The sequence below is a fragment of the Stegostoma tigrinum genome, chromosome 20 (genome assembly GCF_030684315.1).
Source record: "Stegostoma tigrinum isolate sSteTig4 chromosome 20, sSteTig4.hap1, whole genome shotgun sequence".
In the NCBI taxonomy this organism is placed as follows: domain Eukaryota; kingdom Metazoa; phylum Chordata; class Chondrichthyes; order Orectolobiformes; family Stegostomatidae; genus Stegostoma; species Stegostoma tigrinum.
In genome coordinates, this window is record NC_081373.1 from 55,546,852 (window position 1) to 55,573,633 (window position 26,782).

Genomic DNA, 26,782 nt, shown 5'->3' on the forward strand with positions numbered 1-26,782 from the left:
AATTCTGCTGTTTTGTTTTTGTTCATGGAATGTGGGCACTTGTGGCTAAGCAAACATTTGTTGCTTTTCTGTATTTGACCTTGAGAAGATGGTGGTGAACTCCTGTCTTGAATGGTGCAGTAGTTGTGGTGTTAGTTCACTCTGATCACTAATGTTGGGGAGAGTGATGTGCAGGTGCTGAAGAACTTCACTTGACAAGGGAGCAGGACTCTGAAAGCATGTGATTTCAATTAAACCTGTTGGACTATAACGTGATAACAAAGTGTGGAGCTGGATGAACACAACAGGCCAAGCAGCATCTTAGGAGCACAGCTTTTGTGCTCCTGAGATGCTGCTTGGCCTGCTGTGTTCATCCAGCCCCACACTTTGTTATCTTGGATTCTCCAGCATCTGCAGTTCCCATTATCTCTGGACTGTAACATGATGTTGCTTGACTTCTGACCTTGTTAGGGAAAGTGTTCTAGGTTTTTTGTCCCGTGACAGTGTAGATTCAAGTCAAGATATGTGTGGCTTGGAGGGGAATTTACAGGCGAAGGTGTTCTCATGTATCTGAGGCCTTTCATTTGCTGCATAGTTGAGGTCATGAATCTGAAAGGTGCTGTCAAAGGAGGCTTGCTGAGTCTGCTGTAGTACTTCCTGTAGATTGGTACACACTGCTGTAGTGAACAAATATAATGTTTAGGGTGGTGAATGGGTTATCAATCAAACCAGCTGCAATGACTCTGCCTGATTACCTCGATTCTTTCGAAGGGCTGTGTTATTATGTCTTTAATCATAGCTTGTGACATTTTCCCTATGATATGTTAAGTGAACTTAACTGGAGTTTCCTGCTTTCTTTCCTGCCCTCCCTTTATTTGAATAAAAGAGTAATGTTAGCTCCTTTCCAATCTGATGGAACTTTCCCCAAATCTACTGATCTAGCAAATTTCTTAAAATTGATCACTGCTTTCCTCACAATTTACTTAACTTAGAAACTTTGTGGTATTTGCAAGGTATATCCACCATTTACAAAGTACAAGACAATAATGTAATGTGATACTGTCAACTTTCCTGGATGAGTGTAGCATCAATATCACCCATGACAGCGAGCATGGTTTTGTGAGAGAGACGTAAATCATTGGAGTTGACCGAGGAAGTAACATGTCCTAGGGATGAAGGAGAACCAATTTCCAGAAGGGATTTCATAAGAAGCCACATCAAAGATAAAGGATAAAATAAAACTTATGGTGTAGAACATAACAACATATTGGCAAGGATAAGAGATTGGCTAGCTAACAGGAAACAGAGAGTAGATGTAATTAGCTCATTTTCCAAATACAAACATTGGTATGCCACAGGGATTAGTTGTGGCACCTTAAACCTTTACAATTTATATAAAATATTATTTGGATGAAGGGACGAAAGGTATACTTACTAAAATTTCTGACGACACAAAGTTACATAGGAAAGTAAGTTGTGAAGAGGACACAAGAAATCTACAAAAGTACATAAATGGTTTAGTTGAGTGAACAAAGATCTAGCAAATGGAGTACAATGTATGAAATTGTCCGTTTTTACATGAACTTTTTTACAAAAGCATATTACCTCATTGGTGAGAGATGGCAGAGCTCTGAGATACAGAGGGATCTAGGTATCCAGATACATGAATCACAAAAGATTAATGTGCAAATACAGAAAGTAGTTAGAAAACAAAGTAAATGTTATTGTTTGTGACAGGAACTGTATAAGAGGATAGGGAGGCTATGTTTCAATTATACATGGCATTGATGAAATCATACCTGGAATAATGCCATGATGTTGATCTTTCAATTTAACAAAGGATGTAAATGTGCTGGAAGCAGTTCAAAGTTGTTCTGCTAGATTAATACCTCTACTGATTGGGATGTCCCATGAGGAGTTGGACAGACTAGGTTTGTATTCATTGGCATTGTCACTGCATCAAAATCTTGGGACTCCATCCCTAACAGCATTGTGGTCTGCCTACACCAAGTGGACTGCAATGGTTCATGAAGGCTGCTCACCACCACCTTCTGAATGGCAAGTGATGGTGAGCAATAAATGCCAGCCAGCCTGCAATGCCCACATTCCATTTTTTATGAATTCAGGAGAACAAGAGGCCACTCAATTTAAATACACAAGATGTTGAGGAGTCTTGGGTGTGAAAAAGATGTTTCTTTTTGTGGAACAATCTAGAACTAAAGGTTGCTCATTTAAGACGAAGATGAGGTGAATTGGTTTTTGAAGGATGATAGTCTTTGAACTCTTTTCCTTTATTAGGCTGTGAAGGCAGAATCTTTGTATATTTTTAACACAGATGTAGTATCTTGATAAGCAAAGCGTTGAAAGGTTATCAGGGTAGGCAGGAATGTGGAGCTGAGGTTAAAATCAGATCAGACATGAACTTAATGAATAGTGGAGCAGGCTTGAGAAACCAAATGGCCAACTTCTGCTCCTAGTTGATATGTTTGTATGTTAGAGGACGTGGACAGCCTGGTGGAGTGGGCAGATACATTGCAGATGAAATTTAATGCAGAGAAGTTTGAAATGATACATTTCAGTAGGAAGAACAAAGTGTGGCAGTACAAAGTAAAGGCTGCAATTTGAAAGAGTCTGTACGAACAGCAAGACCTGAGTGTCTGTGTAACAAATCATTAAAGATGGAATGGCAGGTTGAAAGGCATACAGAATCCTGCATTTTTAAAAAAAAGATTCAAGATTATGAAAGCAAGTGCATTGTGTTCATCTTCGGAAGAATATGAAGGCCTTAACAGATGTACTCAGAATTGTTTTGTTACATGGATAGTTTGGAAAAGCTGTAGCTGTTTTTCTTGGACCATAGGTATGTTCAAACTCATAGATAGACAGAAACTGCAACAATTGGCAGAAAGTTCAAGAAACAGAGAACACTGATATAAGGTGAAGAGCAAAAGAATCAAGATGTCTCCCCATTTTGGGTATGACATGCTCTATACTCTCACTAACAGTCAATCTCAATTTCTCACCCTATCAATGGGTGCTTTCTTTTCAGTAGCTTTTCACTGACTGCAAGGAATCACACTGGTGATGAAGGCTATGTTGTGACAGACGCTATGTTCCTACAGACTCTTTCAAATTGCAGCCTTTATTTTGTACTGCCACACTTTGTTCTTCCTACTGAAATGTATCATTTCAAACTTCTCTGCATTAAATTTCATCTGCCATGTATCTGCCCACTCCACAAGGCTGTCCACGTCCTCTAACATACAAACATATCTACTAGGAGCAGAAGTTGGCCATTTGGTTTCTCAAGCCTGCTCCACTATTCATTAAGTTCATGTCTAATCTGATTTTAACCTCAGCTCCACATTCCGGCCTACCCTGATAACATGGGAGCTTAAGACACGTCCACACAAAGCAGACTACGCATGTTGAATGACAAAAAATGGATACTACCCACAAAAATGCCATGTCTGACTTTAAAATATCAAAAGTTTGTCTTCAATAAATGTAGATGAACTTCCTATTCATTGCAAGCTGTGATCCAAAAACCTCATCAACTACAAAACAAATTGATCAGTTTGTGACATACAAATGGAAGTATTCTCTTCAGATCTTGCACGAAGTTAGAGTCACGATATTTCTAATGACATGAGAAATGTGAACAATTAGGATCTGAAATGCACTTCATTGAAATTATGGTGTAAATTTAATAATCCCTTTCAAAATAGGGAGAGCCTTTTTCCTAGAATGGTGACGGCGAGCACGAGGGGGCATAGCTTTAAATTGAGGGGTGAAAGATATAGGACAGATGTCAGAGGTAGTTTCTTTACTCAGAGAGTAGTAAGGGAATGGAACGCTTTGCCTGCAACGGTAGTAGACTCACCAACTTTAGGTACATTTAAGTCGTCATTGGACAAGCATATGGACGTACATGGAATAGTGTAGGTTAGATGGGCTTGAGATCGGTATGACAGGTCAGCACAACATCGAGGGCCGAAGGGCCTGTACTGTGTTGTAATGTTCTATGTTCTAAAAGGCAATTGGATAAACACCTAAAAAAAATTATTTTTAGGATTTCAGGGAAAGTGCTCATGAGTGAATGTTATTGATTTGCACTTACAGAGAGCCGAGTTGCTGCTTAGTCCATAATCATTCTGTGATTCTGATTCAGTATAATCATCAAAACCAAAAGCTGCCAATAGTCTATAAGAGCAGAAGTTCTTTGCCAGGGTAGGAAGTTACATTGTTATCTAATTAAAACCCAATGTTAAATTGCACCATGCATAGAAACCTTTCACGACTCATCCGTAATGCAACCCATCCCTCGCCTGCCATCACTTGCAATGACAAGTACTCACCAACTTCATGTGAATTCAGAGCCATGCAGGGTTTTATAGGGTGAAGATATTTCATATAGCAAGTGGTCAAAACTGGAGTTTATAGATTTTAAATAATTGACAAAATAGTGGAGGAAAAATAATATTTCTCTTTTCACATGTCTGGAATGGTCTAGCTGAAAGCATATCTGTAGAGACTTTTAGAAAGCAGCTGGACATATTCTTGAAGGGGACTCCTTGCAGGGCTATGTGGAACAAGCTGGGGTACAGAATTACATGAGAGAACTCTCTGAAAGGTCTGGCACAGGTGTGGTGGAACTAAAAACCATTTTGTGCTGTAAGATTCTATGAATCCAAAAAAAATGAACTTTTCCTCATAGAATAACAAACTATAGCAAAGGAGAAGGCTATGTTTCCTTGCTTTCCCTCATTTTGTTTCATGTTTTCGTGTCTTATTTAGACATTGTTTTGGCTGCTGTATCCATTAGCTCCCACTTGCTACAGCTGCAACACATTGCCTAGTCAAATCTTGACTAGATATGAAAAATACATTAACACCTTAAGATACTTAGAATTCCCATGCTCACCAAATTCCTAAGTCAACTTTCTGTTGAAGCTGTGTATCATTTAGCTGGTTTGAGCATCCTTTCCCTAACTGAGTCCAACCAATGGAGTTTCTCCTGATTTTTCCTACTAACCTCCAGTTTGCCACTTTTTTTTTCCATATTTAGTCAAATGCTGTAAGAATGTCACTCTCACCGCTCTTCTAGAATTGAGCTCTTTAGTCCATGTTCAAATCAAGGCTGTAAAAAGGTATGGAGCTGAGTGAACCTGACAAATCCTAAAACTGACCATCAGAGAGTGGGTCATTTCTAAGTAATTGTTTGATGCTACCACAAACACCCATCGTCACTTTAGTGATGATTGACAGATACAGTAGTAATTGGTTAATTGGATTTGTCCAATTTTCTTTGGGCAGAATATACCTGGGCAATCTTCCACATTTTCAGGTAGGTGCCAGTATTATATGTGATGACTACTGCCCAGTGGCTCTGACCTCCATAATCATGAAGCACTTCAAGAGGCTGGCCATGGCCCACATCAACTCCAGTCTCCCAACCTGCCTGTACAATTTGCCTACTGATATAACAGGGATCCACAGAGGATGCCGTATCTGTAGTCCTGCACTTATCCCTGGAACTTCTGGATAACAAAGACACCTACATTAAACTCCTTGTTGACTGCAGCTCTGCCTTCAACACCATTATCCCCTCTAGACTGATCTCAAAATTCTGAGACCTGGGCCTCAGCTTCACCCTCTGCGATTGGATCCTCAGCTTTCTAACCCACAGACTGCAATCAGTGGAGATAGATAAACTCACCTCCTCCACAATAGAACTCAATATTGGACCCCCCCAAGGATGCATTCTCAACCCCCTAATGCACTCCTTCTACACCCATAACTGTGTTACCAAATCCCAAATGAAAGCCATCTACAATTTTGCTGATGACATCACTGTGGTAGAATGGATATCAACCAATGACAAGATGAAATACATAAACGGGATAGAGGACTTGGTGACACATTGCAATGAGAGCAACCCCAACATCGGCAAAACTAAAGAAGTGTGCATTGATCAGAAATGAGGGAGGAGAACGTGCCCCAATCTATACATCAACGGAGCTGAGGTTGAGAGGTTGGAAAGCATTGAGTTCCTCGGAGTGATGATAACCGATGACCTGTCCTGGACTTCCCACATAACTGCGATGCTCAAGAAGGTACAACAATGTCTCTTCTTCTTCATGCAGCTCAGGAAATTTGGCATGTCGTAAGAACTCTCACCAACTTCTACAGATACACCATTGAAAGCGTATTGTCTAGATGTATGACGGTCTGGTATGGAAACTGCTCTTCCCAGGACCATTAGAAACTACAGAAGGTGGTGTGCACAGCCCAGACCATCACAGAAGCCAACCTTCCATCCATGGATGCCGTGTGCACATCTCGTTGCAACAGAAAGGCTGGCAATATCATCAAAGGCCTGTCGCACCCTGATAATGCTCTCCTACAACCTCTTCCATCAGGCAGAAGATACAGACCCTGAACACACACACCAACAGGTTCAAGAACAGCTTCTTCCCTGCCATTATCAACTGAGGAATGGACTCTCTAACTTCAAATAATGCTGATCTTGTTAATGTTGACCTTGTCAAACGCGTACACTGTATGATATAACTTGTATGCCTCTTGACTAGTCTTTTCTTCATCATACGATCTGTGTGTCCTTGCTTACTATGAGTTGCCTGTGCAACTTGTGAACAAAGCTTTTCACTGTGGTTAGGTACATGTGTCAGTAAATCAATGAAATCAAGTCTCACCAGTTTGTTTTTTTGAGGGTATACCAGAAAGGCTACCTGGCAACCAGCAAATACAGAACCTCTCTTCCATTTCACACTTACACAAAGATTTTCATCAGGATACTCTGGGGCCTGCATCATTATGAAACCATAGAATCAATACAGCACAAAAGGAGGTTATTTAGCTCACTGAGTGTAAAATAATCCAATTAGTGCCATTGCCCCACTTTATCCCCAAGTCTCTACAAATACTTATTCAATCTCTCCTGAAATAAAATGAAGAACTGTGGATGCTGGTGATCTGAGCATAAACAGAAATTACTGGAGAAACTCAGCAAGTCTGGCAGCATCTGTGGGGAAAAAAGCGGTGAATGTTTTGGGTCTAATGACCCTTCTCCAGAACTGGTGGTAGCTAGGAAAAGATGGTAAAAATGCTGAATACAAGCAGAGGCAGGGGAAAGGAATCAGCAAATAGGTGGAGATGGAGCACAGACAGAGAATAACAGTTAGGAGACAGAGGGATGGATGGTAATTTGCTGGGGAGAAAGAAAAACAGATAATGAGGGTCATAAGTAGGTGAAAATGGGTTGACTGTGCTATGAAGTCCAGTTTAGTAGCAGCACTGGGGCATATGGTTTTGGTTTCTTCCTCTAGATGGAGGCGGTTCAGCACCAACGTCAGGATCTGGCTTTCAATGCACTTCCTCTTACAGAGGCTGGGTCCTTCAATCAGGCACTCAGTTCTTTGGAACAAGGGAACCTTGAGAGACTACTATAAGAGATGCTAAGACTTTCTTGCTGTTTCTGCACATGATGAGTATTATTGCAACAATAGGCCTCATTGGTGGGCCACTTGTAATCAAGATAGGGGGTTTAGGGCAGCATTCTCAAAGATAAGCAATAACTTCGGAATCAATTCCAACATTTTAAGCTGTTTTAAAATATAGCATAGCTCCAGCTATAAAGGAAAACGGTAATAGCATGTGTTAGAAGACAATGTTACAGTGAAAAAATAGCAGATTACATTTGGGTATGAATAGTACTGTAAATGGCACTTATCTAGTCATGTACTACAAAATAGCCTGAGCAATTGGTAACGAGTCATGAATGAATTGAACTGGATGTCATACACAAGTATGACCATACCGTCAGTGATTGTTTCTGGGAATAATGCACCTTAAACATAAGTATAGACATTGCATATCTTGAACAACTGCATTGTAGAAAATGTATCGCATTATAATTTTTTTTTTACCCACAAAAAACTTCATAGAATGCAAGATCAGGATCATTCACAATGCACGAAAATTTATGGTGTGGTCAACGGCAAGGAAGAAAGCCTTAGTCTACATTACAATATAGACAAGCTTGTCAGATGGGCTGAGCAGTGGCAAATGGAATTTAATCCTGAAAAGAAGGAGGTGATACATTTTGAGAGGAATAGCAAGTTAAGAAAGTACATAATGAATGGTAGGACTGCAGGACACGCAAAGAATCAGAGGGACCTTGGTGTGCTTGTCCACAGATTCCTGGAGGCAGCAGGACAGGTAGATAAGGTGGTTAAAAAGGCATATAGGATACTTGCCTTTATTAGACAAGGTATTGAATGCAAAAGCAAGAAGATTATGATTGAGCTGTATATAATGTTCGTTCGGCCACAAGTGGAGCACTGTGTGCATTTCTGGCTACCATTCTGTGAGCAGGATATGATTGCACTTGAGAGAGTACAGAGCAGATTCACCATGCTGTTGCCTGGGTTGGAGCATTTCACATATGATGCAAGTCTAGTTAGGCTGTGGTTGTTTTTCTTTTGGCAGAGAAGACTGAGGGGTGTTGACTGCGGTGTACAAAATGACAAGGAACATAAAAGCAATCTAGAGTGTGAGAAACTTTTTCCCCTTACTAAAGGTGTGAGTGACCGGGGGATAGATATAAAGTAAGAAGCAGGAAGTTGGGAGGCAATTTAAAATGACTTGTTACTCAGAGGTTTGTGGGTATCTGGAAAGTACTGCCTAAAATTTTGGTAGAGTTGGAATCATAACATTTAGGAACTATTTAGATGAACACTGAAATAGCAAACAAGGCTATGGACCCATGTGCTGGAAAAATGGGACTAGAGTAGAATTGAGAATCATAGAACCCATAAAATGCACATAGAGGCTATTGAGCCCATCAAGTCTGCACCAACACTCCAAAGAGCATTCCACTCAGACCCCTGCCTCCCCCCCGCCCCCAACTCAAGCCCTGCAACTCTGCATTTACCATAACTAGTCCACCTAGCCTATATTTCCCTGAATGCTCCAGTGCAATATAGCATGGCCAGTCCACTTCATCTACACATCTTTGGGCTGTGGGGGGAACCCGGAACACCCAGGGGAAACCTACGCAGACACGGGGAGAATGTCCCAGTGGAGTTTGCACAGTTGCCAAAGGGTAGAATTGAACCTGTGTCCCTGGAAATGTGAGGCATCAATGCTAACACTGTAGATAAGTGCTGATGACTAGCATGGACATTATGGGCTAAAGGGCTCTTTCTAAGCTCTAAAACCCTACAGGCAAAACCTTACAGGAGTCTCAGCAACTTGTACTATGGCAAGATGTGTGGCAGAATCAGACAACATGTGCAGTGAGGCCCATCTCTAAATCAGGAGCAACCTGCACCATTTTTTAAACTATTGACAAGCAGGAATTCTCACTCGGCAGCTGTGGGATGCCAATTAATGGTGATTATTGGTTGTTAGACACCTTGTCAACAGCCCAACTCACCTTATTAACATTCACACTCTCACCTTACTAAACTCACTAAACACGCCCAAAGCCAGGTAAACGTGACAATAAGCCACAGCAAGCATCTGTTGGATTCAGCTCACACCTTGCTGCAAAGATCTCCAAGTTGGAAGCTGGGCACCAACGTCTCAGGACAGGCTCCATGGGCACTGACCACACACACAGACACACAGACACACCCTTTCTGCAATTTCCCCCATCAGCCAGGAATATCAGGCTCATACTGCTGATGCCTGGCTGTGATGCCTGTACCTAAGAAGGGACATGCAATGTGCCTTAATGACTACCTTCCAGTGACTCTGACCTCAATAATCATAAAGTGTCTTGAGAGGCTGGTCATGGCCCACATCCACTCCAGTCTGCGTCGATCCTTTATAATTTGCCTACTGACGTAACAGATCCATAGAGGATGCCATATCGCTAGCCCTGCACTCATCCCTGGAACACCTGGACATCACAGACACCTACATCAAACGCCTGCTCATTGACTACACCTCCACCTTTAACACTATTATCCCCTCCAGACTGATCACAAAACTGCGTGACCTTGGTCACGGCTCCAGCCTCTACAACCAATCCTCAGCTTTCTGACCCACAGACCGCAATCAGTGAGGATGGATAACTGCTCCTCCTGCACAATAACACTCAACACTGAAGACCCCCGAGATGTGTCCTCAGCACCCCCTGCTCTACCTTTATACCTATGACTGTGTTGTCAAAATCTGAATGAATGCCCTCTGCAGTTAACTGATGACACCACTATATATCTATTAACAATCAGTCAAACTACAGAAGGGATATAGAGGGCTTGGTGATATGGTGTAATGAAAACAATCTGTCTTTCAACGTCAGCAAAACTGAAGCACTGATCATTGCCTTCAAAAAGGAAGGAGGAGAACACACCCCCATCAATGGAACTGAGGTTGAGAGGGTAAAGAGTATCTTGTTCGTCTGAGTGACAATAACCGACAACCTGTCCTGGACTTCCAGTGGAAATGTAACAATGATGATGCCTCTTCTTCCTCAAGAGTAAATTTGGTACGTCCATAAGGCCCCTCACTAACTGGTATAGATGCACCATTAAAAGCATACTGTCCCAGAGTAGAATGGCCTTGTATGGCAACTGCTGTGCCCAGGACTGTAAGAAACAACAGAAGATGGTGTGCACAGTTCAGACTATCACAGAAACCATCTTTCCATCCATGGGCTCCATTTACACGGCTCACTGCTGTGGAAGGCTTGCCAACATCATCAAAGATGGTAATGATCCTGCAAAACCTCTTCCGTACAGAAGCCTGAACATACACGCTAGTAGGTTCAGGAACAGCTTCTTCCCAGCCATTATCAGGCTGGTGGATGCACTCCGTAGCCTCAAATAGTGATTGATCTTGCTGAAGTTAATCCTGCCTAGTACACACCCTGTGCAACGTAACCTGTATGCCTCTAAGTCTTTTCTGATCTGTTCATCCGTTGCTAACTGTAATCTGCCTGTACCGTTCATAAACAAAGCTTGTCACTGTATTTCGTTACATGTATGAATAAATCAGTCAATCAATCATTTAGCACAGACACAAAGCCAGGAAGCTTGACATACTTGTGTGCAGTCTCAACTGTCAAAGGAGATAGCTTTGATTTGATGCATCCTGGCACAGAAAGTGAAGGGCATTCTGCAGTACTAGTCCAGATAATACAGGCAAAGTCAAGGTCCTCACTCCAAGGGGTGAGGAGCTGATTGTTGGAAGCACACTATATGTCTTCAGTTTTTCTGCCCTATTGTGGGCTGTTTTCCTCATGGGATAAGATATTATTAAAGGTATTTGTGGGATGTGAACGGGAGTGGCACCGCTATTACTGGTGGACCTTCTTCCTACACCTCTGGGCATTTTTCCAGACAGATGAGACTGCACTGACCCAGATAGCAACCAGGAACCAGGCTGGCATGTTCTGGTGTCATAGCCTCCACTACTGACCCCTGAAGATGGTCCCATCCAGCAGCACCCCCCAGCTTTTGACATTAATTCCCCCCTGTCTTCCACATCCAAGTAAAAATGTCAGGAACCATGTAGGGCAGCTCCAGACTTGATAGTGTTTGTCTGGGTACACGGCAAGCTTTTAAGCATGGCATTATTGCAAGGGATGCTGGTTAATTCTGGAATATCCACTAAGTAGCAAGTTGTTTTGGGAACAGTGCATGGTAAAATTGACCAGAAATCGAATTTAAAACATGCCGTGGGGGGGAAGGTAAGTAATTAATAATTGAGTATCGTACAATATAGTGTATGAACCCACTTGGTCTCACTTAAGGTAAAACTCTCTAAAAGACTTGATATGAATTTGGATTTAACCAAAATGTAGGGCAGTGTTGCTGCAACTGTACAAGGCATTACTCTGTACTGGAGCATTATGTACAATTTGGGTTCCCTTACTTGAGGGATGTAGTTGTGTTGGAGGCAGCCCAGAGGACATTCACTTGATTTGTTTGCAGAGATGAGGCGTTTGTATTCTGGAGAGAAATTCATCTGTTTAGGCCTATACTCTCTAGAGTTTAGACGAATGAGAGGAGGCCTAATTGAAGTATACAAGATGCTGAATGGAACAGAGAAAGTAGACATAGAAAGGATTTTTCCTCAAGTGGGGCAATCTAGAAGAGAGGGCATAGTTTTAGGATAATGGACAACAGATTTAAAACAGATGCGGTGATATGACTTCTTTCAGAGTCATGAATCTGTGGAATTTATTTCTCCAAAGTGCAATGGATGCTGGGAGATTATGTAAAGTTAAGGCCAAACTTGACAGATTTTTAATTAGTAGTGGATTGAAGGGATATGGAGACCAGGCAGGAAAGTAGAGTTGAGGACAAGGTGAGATCAGCCATGATCCTATCAACTGGTCGAGCACACTGTAGGCGCTGAATTGCCCACTCCTGGTCCTAGATCTATTTTTTTTCTGAAGAAGGGCCTTGACCCGAAATGTCAGCTTTCCTGCTTCTCTGATGCTGCTTGGCCTGCTGTGTTCATCCAGCTCTATACCGTGTTATCTAGATCTATGCTCTTGTGTTCTATGAACTTATGACTCTTATGAATTAACAGGATAGGAGCCCACTTGACTCATTTCCCTTGCTTCTGTTGTTGAAATGGCTCTTTATTTAATTCTTCTATACATAGTAAATACTGAATTAAATGTTCAACTAGTCACTTTGTGTGACAAACATTGATTATTGATGACAAAAGACGCAGCTTTTCATCTCACACTCATCAGGACATTTCACAAGAAATAACAATTTAGAAGAAGAAAAGTTATCATTTGTACTAGATAAGAGGACAATGCTTTCGGTTGGCAAGTTGATTCTGGCTAGTAGGGTTGTTGCCATGGAGAATGCACCAGTTGATCGACAGTTCATAGAATTTACAGAGTCATAAAGCTATCCAGCATGGAAGACACTTTCAAACCAACTCGTCCAAGTGACTAGATATCATAAGTTAATCTTGACCCATTTGTCAGCACATGGCTCACATCCCTCTAAACCATTCGTACTCGTATACCCATCCAGATGCTTTTTAAATGTTGTAATTGTAACAGCCTCTACCACTTCCTCTGGCAGCTCATTCCATTCGTGCACCACTCTCTGTGTGAACATGTTACTCCTTTGGTTCCTTTTAAATCTTTTCCCTCTCACCTTAAACCTATGCCCTAAATTTTTAGACTCCCCCACCCCAGGATAAAGACCTTGGCTATTCATTCTGTCCATGCCCTTCTCGATTTTTTTAGCCTCTATACCCTCAAACTCCAACATTCTGGAAGTTAACCACCAGTCCTTGTTTAAATTTTAAGCCAGGCAGATTGATTCTGATTGGTCAATGGACATTGCCCTGAGAAATGAATCAATTGTCAACTCAACCAAATGGATGCCTGGTCACAATTACTGAGTTGCCTTAAACACATTTTGGAAGATCCTTCCCCACCCTCTCCCCTGCCCTTTACCCTTTGCACTGCTACTGCCTGGTTTAAATTACGGTAATTGAAAGCCCCATTACTGTCACTCAAATATTATTTTACTTTCTGTAAATTGCTGAATATCTGCTTCTTTATCACCTTCCCACTATTTCATAGTTGATAAATTTGTTTCCAAATATGTACTTGCTCCTATAATGTTCCTTCTGCTTCTTGAGTTCCCTACCCAAAGGCAGGCCTGACTCTCACTGCCACAGTCTGCACCAAGTAGGTTGATCCCAATCTGCACTGTCCGGAACTTGAATCCCTGCTGTACAGACCAAGTTAGTCCAGTGCTCTGTCTAACTGAACCAACTGGCTCCTTGAGGAGTCTGAATTTGCTGTGGCATAATATGAATTTTACATGTGTGCTGGAGCTATGACAAGTGATGGCAGAGGCTCCAAATTCTCTCAATCACGTGGCCGTGCTGGATTCTCTCCTGCAGTTACCTCCAGCCATCTGTGTATTTTGGAAGGACTTACAATTTGATACTCAATCTTCTTTGGCATGTTATGAATGCGCATTCCTTGGTCATCATATCCTGGCTGAGACTTAACCCTAGAGCTTCTAGATCAGAGGAACAACACTACTACAATATCATTGGACTTCTCAAAGATTTTCCTATTTCTAAATAAGTTAATTCTGTCCTCTCCAGCATTGTCATAGTTTCTTGGACCAAGAATGCAAACATACAGTTTTTCCATCCCTGTCTTTCCTGATTCTGTTCCTAGGAACAACACGTGAAATATTCTTTGAGCCCCTCTGCTACTACATCGTAATCCTATGCGTCAACTTGTGCCAATAGCTCGCTGGCCTTGTTTGTCACATCATGTAGCTTTATGTATGTGCAATCCAAATTCACCTTCGATAGCTTGCCATTTTCTTCTATATATTCTTCCTACCTCAGGTGATTAGGAGAGACATGTAATACCCAAATACAGAATAGCTCAGTGTATCTTCGTTCTCTTCTTTAATGTTTCATCCTGGCACCCAACCCCTACTAAATCAGTGTAAACTGTCCTTCATAGCACCAGTTAACCACATAGCAAGGAAAATGGTCAAAATCCTGTTAAGGCGCAATCAGTCCATCTTATACAGAATTCTTCTGTTTTAGGGTTACTTCCAATACCCCAGGAATCTTAAGACTAACTTCTTGGTCCATCATTTCAGCCGTGTTAACTTAATTTATCTGACATTTCCGTACTCATTGGTATGTGGTGCTCAGAATCCAGAAATTATTAGTTTTAATATTCCACTCTATAAATTTCACTAACTTTCAAGCATGGGGCCACCACTCATCTTTTCCTCTCTGTCAGTGATTCCAACATGGACCACAACCTATGGCAAGTTCTACATCCTCCCAGTTGTGTCCTTTTTCCTGCCATCAGTAATGTCGGTGACAGATTCACTTGCAGGAGGTGGAATAGTCACTTAAGTATTATAATGAAGATGCCTGTATTCATTTGTTCTAATTTTAATTCCTCAGAGGATAGAGGTTGTAAAAGGATGAATCCATGAAGTAAGTGCCTTCGCAGCACTGCTGTGGGTCGGATGAGTAGGTGTGTTTCTTTTCCAGCGCAACAAGCTATCTTGCCTATCCCTGTTTCCACCAGAGATCTTCTGTTTCCTTCCCTACCCTATCACTGTTGGACCTCAGGAACATCATCAAAACCCTCATGTCCAAATCTGGATCTTGATGACCATTGGTCTCTTCCTGATTGCCATTGGATACATCAATGGTAGTTCATGGTCTCATTGTCCTCTGCCTCTTTGTACATTACCTCTTCTTATTGAATCTACCTATCAAAGTCAGAATACTTCCTGCAAGGCTGAAAAGGGTTTTGCAGGCATGATCTACCTCTTCTGGTGATATCTAGTTGTATAGAATGTTCTCCTATAAGATACCAGAAAGGGGGTTAGTCAGCAATCTCTGTAGTGTCAGCATGTGCCTATTTTGATGGAATAGCTCATGTTGGTGGTAACAGTGACGAGTATAAGGAGATGAATTGGGGTGCAGTGAGTGTCTGCATGCAAAGGGAAGAGCAGCGGTGAAGGCTGAGTTGGGTGTGATGAAAGACACTACAAGGTGATGGAGCGTTTTACATGGGGAAAAATTGGTGTACTGGACAATCTTGCCTGTCTTTCTCTTTATCTTCACATATTTACAATATCTTCCGAATCCAAACTCGTGAGTGTTTAGTTACAGAGATAGTAGGAACTGCCTGGATGCTGGAGAATCTGAGATAACACGGTGTGAAACTGGATGAAATGGATTAGGGACCGCTTTGCGGAACACCTACAATCAGTTCGCAACAAACAACTACACCTCCCAGTTGCGAACCATTTCAACTCCCCCTGCCATTCCGTGGACAACATGTCCATCCTGGGCCTTCTGCATTGCCACAATGACACCACTCGAAAGATGCACGAACAGCTTCAAAATCTCCCCTCCCTCGACCAAATGCCAAAACCAGCCCAGCTTATCCCCGCCACCCTAACCATTCCTCCCACCTCAAGCCCTACCCCCATCCCTTACCCACTAACCTCATCCCGCACCCCCCCCCGACCTGTCCGTCCTCCCTGGACTGACCTATCCCTTCCATAACTCCCCACCTACACTCACCTTTACTGGCTCAAACCCTGCCTCCTTGACCTGTCTGTCTCCTCTCACCCTATCTTCTCCTTTATCTATCTTCTACCCACCTCTCCCCCCCCTCCCTATTTGTTTCAGAACCCCCTTCCCCTCTCCCTTTTCTGAAGAAGGGTCCTGACCTGAAGCGTCAAACTTCCCTGCTCCTCTGATGCTACCTGGCTGCTGTGTTCATCCAGCTCCACACTTTGTTATCTCATGAGCACTTAGTGCCTTTTAGTAATTTTTAGTCCATTTGAATCACATTCTGTGAGAGCAGCCATTCAACTTGCAGTGCATGTTGTGAAGTTGCGTCCCTTCTGCATGCTCTAAACTCTGCCCTGTCAATATTTGTTTTTAATATTATGGCACCATTTTAATACATGACCTTTTGAATACAGCTTCCTAGCTCTTTAGGCCTTCTGCTTAAAAGGTCTGTTGTACATCTCACTAATTATAGAATGTACAGAAATCTACACTTATAGTCTTCTTAAACTCTTAGACTGAAACATGTAGATCTGAGCTTTTCAGAGATCTTCTGAAGACTTGTCTCGAGCATTTTGAATCCTGTTGGACGTGCCAACGTATTTTCTGCATTCTTTAACGGAACTTGACCAAGTAATGTATTGCATTATCGGCAGTTCCATGGCCACCACTGTGTTTAATGTAGGTCTTGGTCCAAGAACAGACTCAGGTGGAGTGAAACTTTGCAAAAGGTGTAACCATTTGAATTAGTGTCAGCTGTATCAGGGCAAATGTACCCAGACTTTCATGTCACGTTGCTCATCATAAATAAACTGTACTCATACACCCAAATTATACCTTAATGTTAGTTACAATTATGATTGCTGTTTCTGTTGATGCACTTTGCCTTGCCAGAAGTGTCCTTTTGAATGTTCAATGATCTGTTTTCATATGTTTTGTCTTGTGGCTGTTTCAAAAGTGGAATTTAATATTTCTTTGTAGGTGGTATTGTGAAGGAAAGGAGCTCAAGAATTCACCTGATATTCAGATTGGTTATGACGGTAATCATTACACACTGACCATTTCTGAGGCTTTTGAGGAGGATACGGGACGCTACACTTGCTTGGCTTCAAATATATATGGATCAGACACAACATCTGCTGAACTGTATATAGAAGGTAAAGGCATTGGAGAAATTCTGAAGGCTAACTTTGAGCATGTTTTCATGTAATAAACAAAGATTTGGGAAGTATTGGGATTTGACTAAATATTACAAACATGTGAGCACTTAACTGACCATAGGTCCAGATTCAAATATTAGTCTGACTGATATGTATGCATATGTTTATCTCAGAAAATACATCATAAGTAGGGAAGTGAGAAGAACTTTCCCACATTATCCAATCACAAATGCCGACAAGGTAAAGTCAATGGTGCAAATGCTAATAACTGGACTAGATAGGCCAACAACCTTTCTGGAACTGAGGCATCACGGCCTTTACATAGAACATAGAACATTACAGCACAGTACAGGCCCTTTGGCCTTCGATGTTGTGCCGACCTGTCATACCAATCTGAAACCCATCTAACCTACACTATTCCATGTACATCCATATGCTTGTCCAATGACGACTTAAATGTACCTAAAGTTGGTGAATCTACTACCGTTGCAGGCAAAATGTTCCATTCCCTTACTACTCTGAGTAAAGAAACTACGTCTGACATCTGTCCTATGTCTTTCACCCCTCAATTTAAAACTATGCCCCCTCGTGCTCGCCGTCACCATCCTAGGAAAAAGGCTCTCCCTATCCACCCTATCTAACCCTCTGATTATTTTATATGTCTCAATTAAGTCAGCTCTCAACCTTCTTCTCTCTAATGAAAACAGCCTCAAGTCCCTCAGCCTTTCCTCATAAGACCTTCCCTCCATACTTTACTGATCTGCTGATTTTTTTTTTACACCTTAAGTGAAGGATTTAGCTTTATTAGGACCTAATATTTATGCAGTTGAGATTGTCAATGGGGATAAAATCATTTGTAGCTCAGATACTTAAGGCTGTTGGCAAAGGAATTGAAGAGTTTTATAGCTTGGAAGAAATGTCATTGATCAAAGTTGTTGATGTCTTCTCAACAGGTGTGGAGAACTTATTGAATATTTCCGTCATTTTCGGTATTTGTGCTAATACTGTTGTTAGGCAGTCATTTTTTAGGGTTATTGATATTAATAACCCTACATTGGAAACCAAAGTAACAACCCTGTTGCTGGCACCATTTCCAGGTTCAATCTGGAGCGTGGCCTGAGGGATAAGTAGTTATAGGTCAGGCTTTCTCTGAGATCAGTCCTAATTCACAGAAGAGCAGTTCTTTGGATGAATTCATGGAATGTCAGTGATGTTGGCTGGTCCAACATTTATTGCCCATCCCTAGTTGCATTTGAGAAGGCAGTGGTGAGCTACCATCTTGAACTGGTGCAGTCCATTTGGTTTTTCCACAATGCCATTACGGACAGTGTTCCAACATTTTGATCCAGTGATACTGAAGGAAAAGTGATATTTTTCCAAGCGAGGATAGTGACTGGCTTAGAGGGGAACTTGCAAGTGATGATGCTCCCATGTAGCTGCTGGCCTTGTCCTTGTAGATGGAAGTGGTTGTGAATATGGAAGATGCTGTGTAAGGACCCTTGACAAATTTCTGCATTGCATCTACTAGATGGGACAAGTTGCTGTTGTAGATCATCAGTGATGAAGGGAATGAAAGTTTATGGATATGGTGCCAATCAAGTGGGCTGATTTGTCAAGCTATTGAGAAACGTTGAGAAACGTTAGAACTGTACTTATCCAGGGAAGTGGGTGTATTCCATAACAGTCCTGCCTTTTGCCTTGTAGATGGTTGATAGGCTTTCAGGAGCCAGGTGATGAGTTACTTGCTGCAGGATTCCTAGCCTCTGACCTGCTCTTGTGGCCATAATATTTAAATAAGTGGTCAAGTTCTGTTTCTGGTCCATGGTTACCTGCAGGGGATTCAACGGGCAATATTGCCATTGAATATGTTGGTTGGATTCTTTCCTGCAGGAGATGGTTATTGCCTGGCACTTGTGTGGCATGAATATTATCAGGCCAAGGCTGGATACTGTCCAAGTCTTGCTGCATTTGTACATGGACTGCTTCAGTATCTGAGCAATTGTGAATGGTGCCAAACATTGTGTAATCATTGGTGAACATTTCCATTTCTGACCTTATCATGGAGGGAAGGTCATTGATGAAGCAATTAAAGATAATTGGGCCTAATACATTGCCTGGAGGAACTCTGTAGAGATGTCCTGGAATTGAGATGACTGACCTCCAACAACTAGGCTAATCTTCCTTTATGCCAGGAATGACTCCAACCAAACAGTGGAATGTATACCCTCTGAATTCATTTGATGCCATTTTTGCTCGGGCTCCTTGATGTCACTCCCTGTTAAATAGGGTCTTGATTTCAAAGGCCACTACTGTCACCTCAGCTCTTTTGTCCACGTTTGAACCCAGGCTGTAATGACGTCAGGAACTGAGTGGCCCTGGTGGAACCCAAACCTTGGGCATCACTGAGCAGGTGCTACTTGATCGAACTGTTAATGACATTTTCCATCACTTTACTGATGTGCGAGAGTGGACTAATGGGGCGCAGTTGACAGGGTTAGATTTGTCTTGCTTTTCATGAACAGGACACATCTGAGCAATTTTCCACGTTGTTGAGTAAATGCTAGTGTTATTATTGTACTGGAAGAGCTTGGCTAGGGATGCAGCAAGTTCTGGAGCACAGGTCTTCAGTACTGTTGTTGGAATGTTTTCAGGGACACAGCCTTTGGACTATCCAGTGTCTCCAACCATTTTTTGATATTGCACAGTGTAAATTTGAATTGAATCATCTGAAAACTGGTGTCTGATGCTGGGAATCCTGTGGAGGAAGCCAAGATAGATCATTCATTCAACACCGCTGACTGAAGATTGTTGCAAATACTTCAGTTTGTCTTTTGCACTGATATGTTGGGTTTTTCCATCTTTGAAGATGTTTTTGGTGGCTAATGAACAGTAGCGGGCATGGGATATCAGCAGGAAACTGGAGGAGCAGGCTTGATTCAAGGCATTTTAGCAACTTTTAGCCTGGCAGCTTTTGCAACGCAGTGAAAGGCACAGAGGGGTGGAAAGGCAGGGGCTAGCCATCTATGACAGGACTGTTGCATAGTTTGACAGTGCTGGTTGTGAGAGAAGAGCAGCAGTCTTTTTTCTGGAGGGTGGCTGGGAAGGCCACCCAGCCAAACTAGGCAAACAGAACATCAGATCATCTGCAATGCTGCTGTGTCCTCAGGAGGACCAGGCAGAGCTGCCTAAGGGTGTACCTGAACATGCGAGGAATGTGGGCCCAGGGTCATTCCCAGCCCATCCACAAGGCTGTCGAAGTGTTGGTAACACTGACAGATGCAGCACCTTATTTAAAGGAGCTGCTGGAATTGGTGAAGGACGCTGACATTGTTTCCACTCTCTCTCTTTTGTCCTTGCAGGAGAAGAGGCTGCACAATACTAGAGTGAGGGTGCACACAGGATAGGGAGTGCCCCAACTCTGTCCTGACGGCAGCGGAGGAAGGCAGCATTTTACATTGTGAGATAGTAGAAACTGCCAATGCTGGAGTCTGAAATAGCAAGATGTGGTCTGGATGAACACAGCAGACCAGGCAGCATCAGAAGAGCAGGAAAACTGACGTTTCGGGTCTGAACCCTTCTTCTGAAGAAGGGTCCAGCCCTGAAACATCAGCTTTCCTGCTCCTCTACTGCTGCCTGCCCTGCCATATTTTACATTGTGAGATGTGTAGGTGATGGTGAAATGAGAACCTCTGTAAGAGAGGGTGAAATGATTTTGATTTATTGGTGAAAGATGTAGGGCAGTCCTCCGTGTGACAGCAGGCCAAACCTTCCGCAGGAATGGGGATCCTCAACTCTGCAGAGGTGTCTGCTGTCACAGTAAGTTCTCCTGATCTCTACCCTCTTTCTCACACAGGACCAGTTGTGGAGGGAGTGCATAGCAGTGCTACTGCAACATCCCCAGGATCCTTGGAGAGGGGAAAGCCTTAGACTCAGAACCTTCATGTGACTCAAACAAGCCCTTTGCAAGCACCAATGGCTGAAGTGTGATTAGAATTGCTGGCATTGGGTTAAGAGCAAGTCAGTAGTGAGCAGCAGGTGAGAAAGGCAAAAGCTGTTGTGGACAGTCCCCTTGTAGGATGGAGAATGGGCCCAGCCTTTCTCATCTGAGTGCAGGTGCAGGGCCTCTGCAGTCTAGATCAAATCTTTGCTACCTAAATCTGCAGCAACAACTATGCTTCTGCGTGTCAGAGTTCCCTGAGGTCGTGTAAGGTCAGCAGTTGAGGATGAAAGAGTCTATTGAGTTTATGTGCAGCATCATGGTTCAGGGTAAAACACATGAGCTCCTGTATCGAGAGTGGCCAGCATAATGGAGAGCCATATACCGCAGCATTCAGAGTGGCTGGAGGAACAATGTACTGAACACATCCAGTACTGGATAGCATTGACCAGCCAGTGGCAGTGTTGATACAATGATGTCAGGTGTCGTTACAAATTGCAGCCCTGTGGGTGATTACTTCCAGCAATCCACTGGGCCATCAACAGACTGGGCCAATCACCAATGATGATAAGGATGCTAGCCCTAATGTGTTCCATCATGATCAATGACTTCCTGGGCCACTCTGTCTGCGGGACCCTCCATGCAGCAAGGCTCAGACAGAGACTATCCTTGCATTGAAAACAGTGCAGCACCCACAAGAAGCGCCACCCCCAGCTGTCACCTCCATGATGAGACCACCCACCACAGGCATCTCAAGGTCAAATGGATATCTGTAACTAGGCTGTCTCCACCTTCTCTGAGGCCACAAGGAGACCACTGCTGGCCCAGAGCAAAAGCCAATGTATCAGTCACTCCACTGTGGTTCTTTTGAGTGATTGCCAGTGTGATTATTTAAATGTTTGTTTCATCATTACTTTGGAGATGTTGAGACATTCCAACAGCGTTAGCTTCTATTCTTTCATGGCAAAGCTAAAAAAGAGAGATGTGGGATAGGGACTTAAGTAATAGTGCTTAAGGGCCTTATTCCACTGCCATCAGGATTTAACCATTGGCAGGACAGGGTCATGTCAAGCAGCCAGCTTGGCAGGTTTTTCTTGGTGGCCTGCTGGCAAGTAGGACACATCTCTCCTAGGTAGCTCCTCTTGGCTCATTGGAGAGCCTCTCGTAGTAGTATCTTCCAGTATTGCCCTCCACCAATGGAGGGCAATGTCTAGCTGTTTGCTTGCTTGCAGTCAGTTGCACACACTGAACTCCTATGCCACCTACTTGTGGCCCATGATCTCTGGAAGGCCACATCCTTAACTCCCTGGGCTCACACAGATCAAATGCTCAATAAAATCTTGCCCACTCAAAAGTTCTTGCCTGTGTCAATGGCTGAATCATCCTCTTAGCCATGCTTCACCGTGAGCTCCTGTAATTGAACTGTGCAGCTGTGCCTAGCTGCTCACTATTTTGCCTCAACTATTTGGATAATAATACGTGTAGCTCAAGACATGTTATGACACGTCTCTGTGGCAGGTTTGACTTGAACCCTGACCTTCTAGCCCATAGGTAAGAACACCAACCCGTGCCTTCTCATAGAAATTGCAGATGACCCCTTAATGAACTGGCAACAAGCTCATCAATGGGCTTGGCCATTCTTTCTGAATTGGATTGGTAATTGTGTCCCACATTTTGCATTCTCAGCAAAATTGCTGACGTTTGGAATGACATCATTCAATGCAATAGTCGACGTCAGGAAATTATGCATCCAGTAGCATTTCTGCTGCCATCCCCATTTGGCTGCCCAAATCCTGTTACAAAATTGGGAAGGAAAAGTATTAATGATGCACAGGAAGTCAGTGTATGATTAAATGAGAGGAATTTATGAAATTTAGGATGCCATTTTTCTCCTGTATCTTTACTTTTACTTTTCTTTCCATCAGAATGACACTACTTCTAAACATTCCCCCTAAATGAAGGCTTGCTGGGCAGGGTATGTTATAACACTCAATGTATCAAGTTTGCCTTGAGGATGAACTTTAACCTTACAAAATGAAAATGCTAGATGTTCTTGGCTACAAATCTGGATCCAGTCCCACCTATCCACATATCCAAACAGCTTGAATAAAAATGTAAAATCAGTCAGCTCCTTGAGCTTGTGCATTATAGTTGGCTAGTGTCAAAACTTAGGGTGGCACGGCCAAGTGGCTTAAAAAATAGACAAATCTGCTATTTGTGACTAAGGTGTGAGTGAACTTTAACCTGATAATAGGAAACTTAAGAGGTTGAATCTTTTATTTTGAAAAAAAAGTTCTTCTCAGTTTTAAAACAGTTTTTAGCTCATGATTCTACAGGCAAATTTGTATATTCTAGCATCAAGAAATAGTTCTGTTTTGGAAAAGACTTAAAGACAGGAAACCTGTTAGTCAAATATATTAGTGGAGCTATTTTTTTGCACCTGTTAAGAAAGTTGCGGATCTCTGTATTGTGGTTTCACATTGGCATATGATTGCATGAGGAATATTTTTACCACATTTTCTTCCACTTTCTCAGAATGCAGTAAAGCTTTTTGGGATGATCCAAACCTACTTTCTTCAGATAATAATTTTCTTTGGGTTGAAACAGCCTTCAATTGGGTGGGGCGGTGGGGATGCGTGTTGGTGGAAATACCCTGTTCTGAAGGAAATAAATGTAATGAAAGTATTTATCCATTGGCAGTAACTTGGTGTGTTAATATTAACATAATATTTTTGCCCATGTTCTCATAATTCTGCTCAGTAAATTTTGACTTAACTGTGGCATTGAGAAAATGTTAGAACCTAATAAAAAGCATATCATAGCGGAGCATTTGGAAACAGATAATATAGCTATTTTATGATCACCCTGCTCAGTTATATTATTATACACCTTTGGAATCAAGCATAGTCAATATGATTTCCTGTAGGGAAAATCGTGCCTGACAAAATTACTCGAAATTTTTGAAGAGTAATAAGCAGGATAGATAAAAGGGAAGCAGCGGATGGAATATATTTTGCTTTTTGCAAGGCTTTTGATAAGGTACCACACGTTAGCCTACTTTAGAGAAGAGGCTGTGGTGTTGGGGAAGTATATTTGCATGGACAGAGGACTGCCTAAATAATAAAAGGCAGACAATGAGGGTAAAGGGGTTGTTTTTAGGATGGTAACCTATAACCAGTGGAGTGCCACAGGGATTTGTGCTGGAGCCACAGTTATTTACAATATAATATTATTGTCTTGGATGGAAGTGAATGTACTATTGGCAGTTTGAAAATGGCACGGAAATAGGTGGGAAGGCAAATGGACTGTAGAGAGATATAGACAGATTAAGCAAGTAGGCAAAAACTTGGCAAATGGAATATAAAGTGAGAAAATGTGAGCTTATGCACTTTGGCAAGAAGAGTATTATTTAATTAGAGAATCATTGCAGAAAGCTCAAGCACAGAGTGATTTGGAATCTCAAGGATGAATCTCGGAAAGTGAACATGCATTTGATAATAGGAAGGCAAATTGAATGTGGGCTTTATTTCATGATGTGGAGTATAAAATAGAAAAGTCTTTTAGGAAATTGAGGGATATGGGATAAAGGTAGGAAAATAGAACCGAAGATTTTCAGATCAACAATCTCATTGAATAGAGTAGCAGACTCAATGAGCTGAATGGCCTACTATTGCTTCTATTTTTTTTAGTTTCCTAAAGGCTTGTCTCCAACGGTGAGAAAAACAGCCATCAAAATTTGGATTTTGGGCCTCAATATCATCAAGTAGGGCCCTGGGGAGTGTTGCTGAACAAAGAGACCGAGGGGTGCAGGTGCATAGTTCCTTGAAAGTGGAGTCACAGTTGGATAGGATAGTGAAGAAGGTGTTTGATAGACTTGCCCAGAGAACCCTGAGTGCTGAGTTATATTCAAGACTGGATAAGAAGAAAAAGAGGGTCTTTTAATGGATTCAAATCAGCAGAGGCCATGGTGGAGTACAGAAAGGGCATGGGGGATCTTAAGAAATTAGGAGAGCAAACAGGGGACATGAAAAGCACTGGTGGGCAAGATTAGGAAGAATTCCAACATAGTCTACATGTATAACAACAACAAGAGAATAACTAGGGAAAGAGTAGGGGCCATTAGGGTCCAGGACAATCTGTGCATGAAGCTAGAAAACATTGGTAGGGTCTAATTTATTCATTCACAGGATGAGGGCATCACTGGCTAGGCTGGTATTTATTGCCCATCCCTAATTATGCAGAGGGCAGTTAAGAGTCTGTTAAGGGTCTTAGTCACATGTAGACCAGATCAGGCAAGGATGGCAGCTTCCTTCCCTAAAGGGCATTTGGTGGACCAGATCGTTTCTCTGTCAATGGATCCATGGTCACCGTTAGACTCTTAATTACAGATTTTTAAAAATTGATTTCAAATTCCACCATCTTTGGAGAACGATAATGGAGGTACAGAATTCAGGAAGAGCGACTGTGAGATTGATACAGAGCATGAAGAAGTGTTGGCAGGCTTAAAAGTGGACAACCCCAGGCCTGGTTGAGTTGTATCCCAGCCTGCTGTGGGAGATGAGGAAGGAATTTACAGGGGCTCTGATCCAAATTTTTGATTTGTCTTGAGCCACAGGGGAGGTGCTAGAGCAAAACAGAAGTGGCTTCACCTTTCAGGAAGGCTAGTAGAGGTAAACCAAGGAATTACAGACCAGTGAATCTAATGTCAGTGGTAGGAAGACTGTTGCAGAAAATTCTGAATCTAAACCTTGGAGAGGTAAGGTTTAATCAGGGATAGTTATCATGGCCTTGTCAGAAGGAGGTCATGTCTAACAGATTTGATTGAAGTTTTGAAAGAGCAAGCGTGTAGATGAGGGGACAGCGATTGATGTAGTTTATGTAGATTTCAGCAAAGCCTTTGAGAATATCTCACCAAGGAGACTTATCAAGAAGGTAAAAGCAGATGGGATCCAGGATAACCTGATAAGTTGGATCCAAAATTGCCTTAGTGATAGAAAACAGGGTGGCGGTAGAAGGCTTTTTATGTGATTGGTGGCTGGTGTCCAGTGGCCCAGCACAGGGATAGTGCTGGATCCCTTCATTGTTTGAGATATATATTTTAAAAATGACAGAAAAAAATGGGAGTGATGTTAAGTTAATAATACAAAGATTGGCCAAGTCGTTGACTGTGAGGGCGTAGGTCATGGATTCTAGGTGGATATAGACACAATGGGTAGATGTGTGGCAGATGGAATTTAACCCTAATAAATGTGAGCTGATGCACTTTGGAATAAGTAACAAGGCAAAGGAGTATTCAATAAGTGTCAGGACAGTAGGAAGCTTGAGGATCCTGGGACACTTGTCCACATATCCCTGAAAATAGCAAGACAGGCTACCAGGTAGTTACGAAGGCACACAAAACACTTGCCTTTATCAATCGATTATAAGAGCAGGGAGATTATATTTTAGCTGTACAGAACTTTAGTTAGGCCATAGCTAGAGTATGACGTGCAGTTCTGGCCACACTATTAGAAAGGATGTGATTGCACTGAGGGGTGCAGAGGAGATTCATCAGGATAGTGCCTGGGATGGAGCAGTTTAGCTATAAGAGAGACTGGATAAGGTAGTTGTTTTCTTTGGA

The 26,782-nt window shown here is 42.3% G+C and overlaps 1 protein-coding gene across 4 annotated transcripts in view; it reads left to right on the forward strand.

The window, feature by feature from the left end:
* mypn (myopalladin) overlaps positions 1-26,782 on the forward strand; it is a 284,569-nt gene that overhangs the window by 88,370 nt on the left and 169,417 nt on the right. For 3 of the 4 annotated variants that reach the window (XM_059653169.1, XM_059653168.1, XM_059653170.1), the window contains exon 3: positions 17,047-17,222. The exons of the other annotated variant lie outside the window; for it this stretch is intronic. In XM_059653169.1, coding sequence (XP_059509152.1) covers positions 17,047-17,222 — 176 coding nt within the window. The remainder of the gene's footprint in view (positions 1-17,046; positions 17,223-26,782) is intronic. 4 annotated transcript variants of the gene reach the window in all.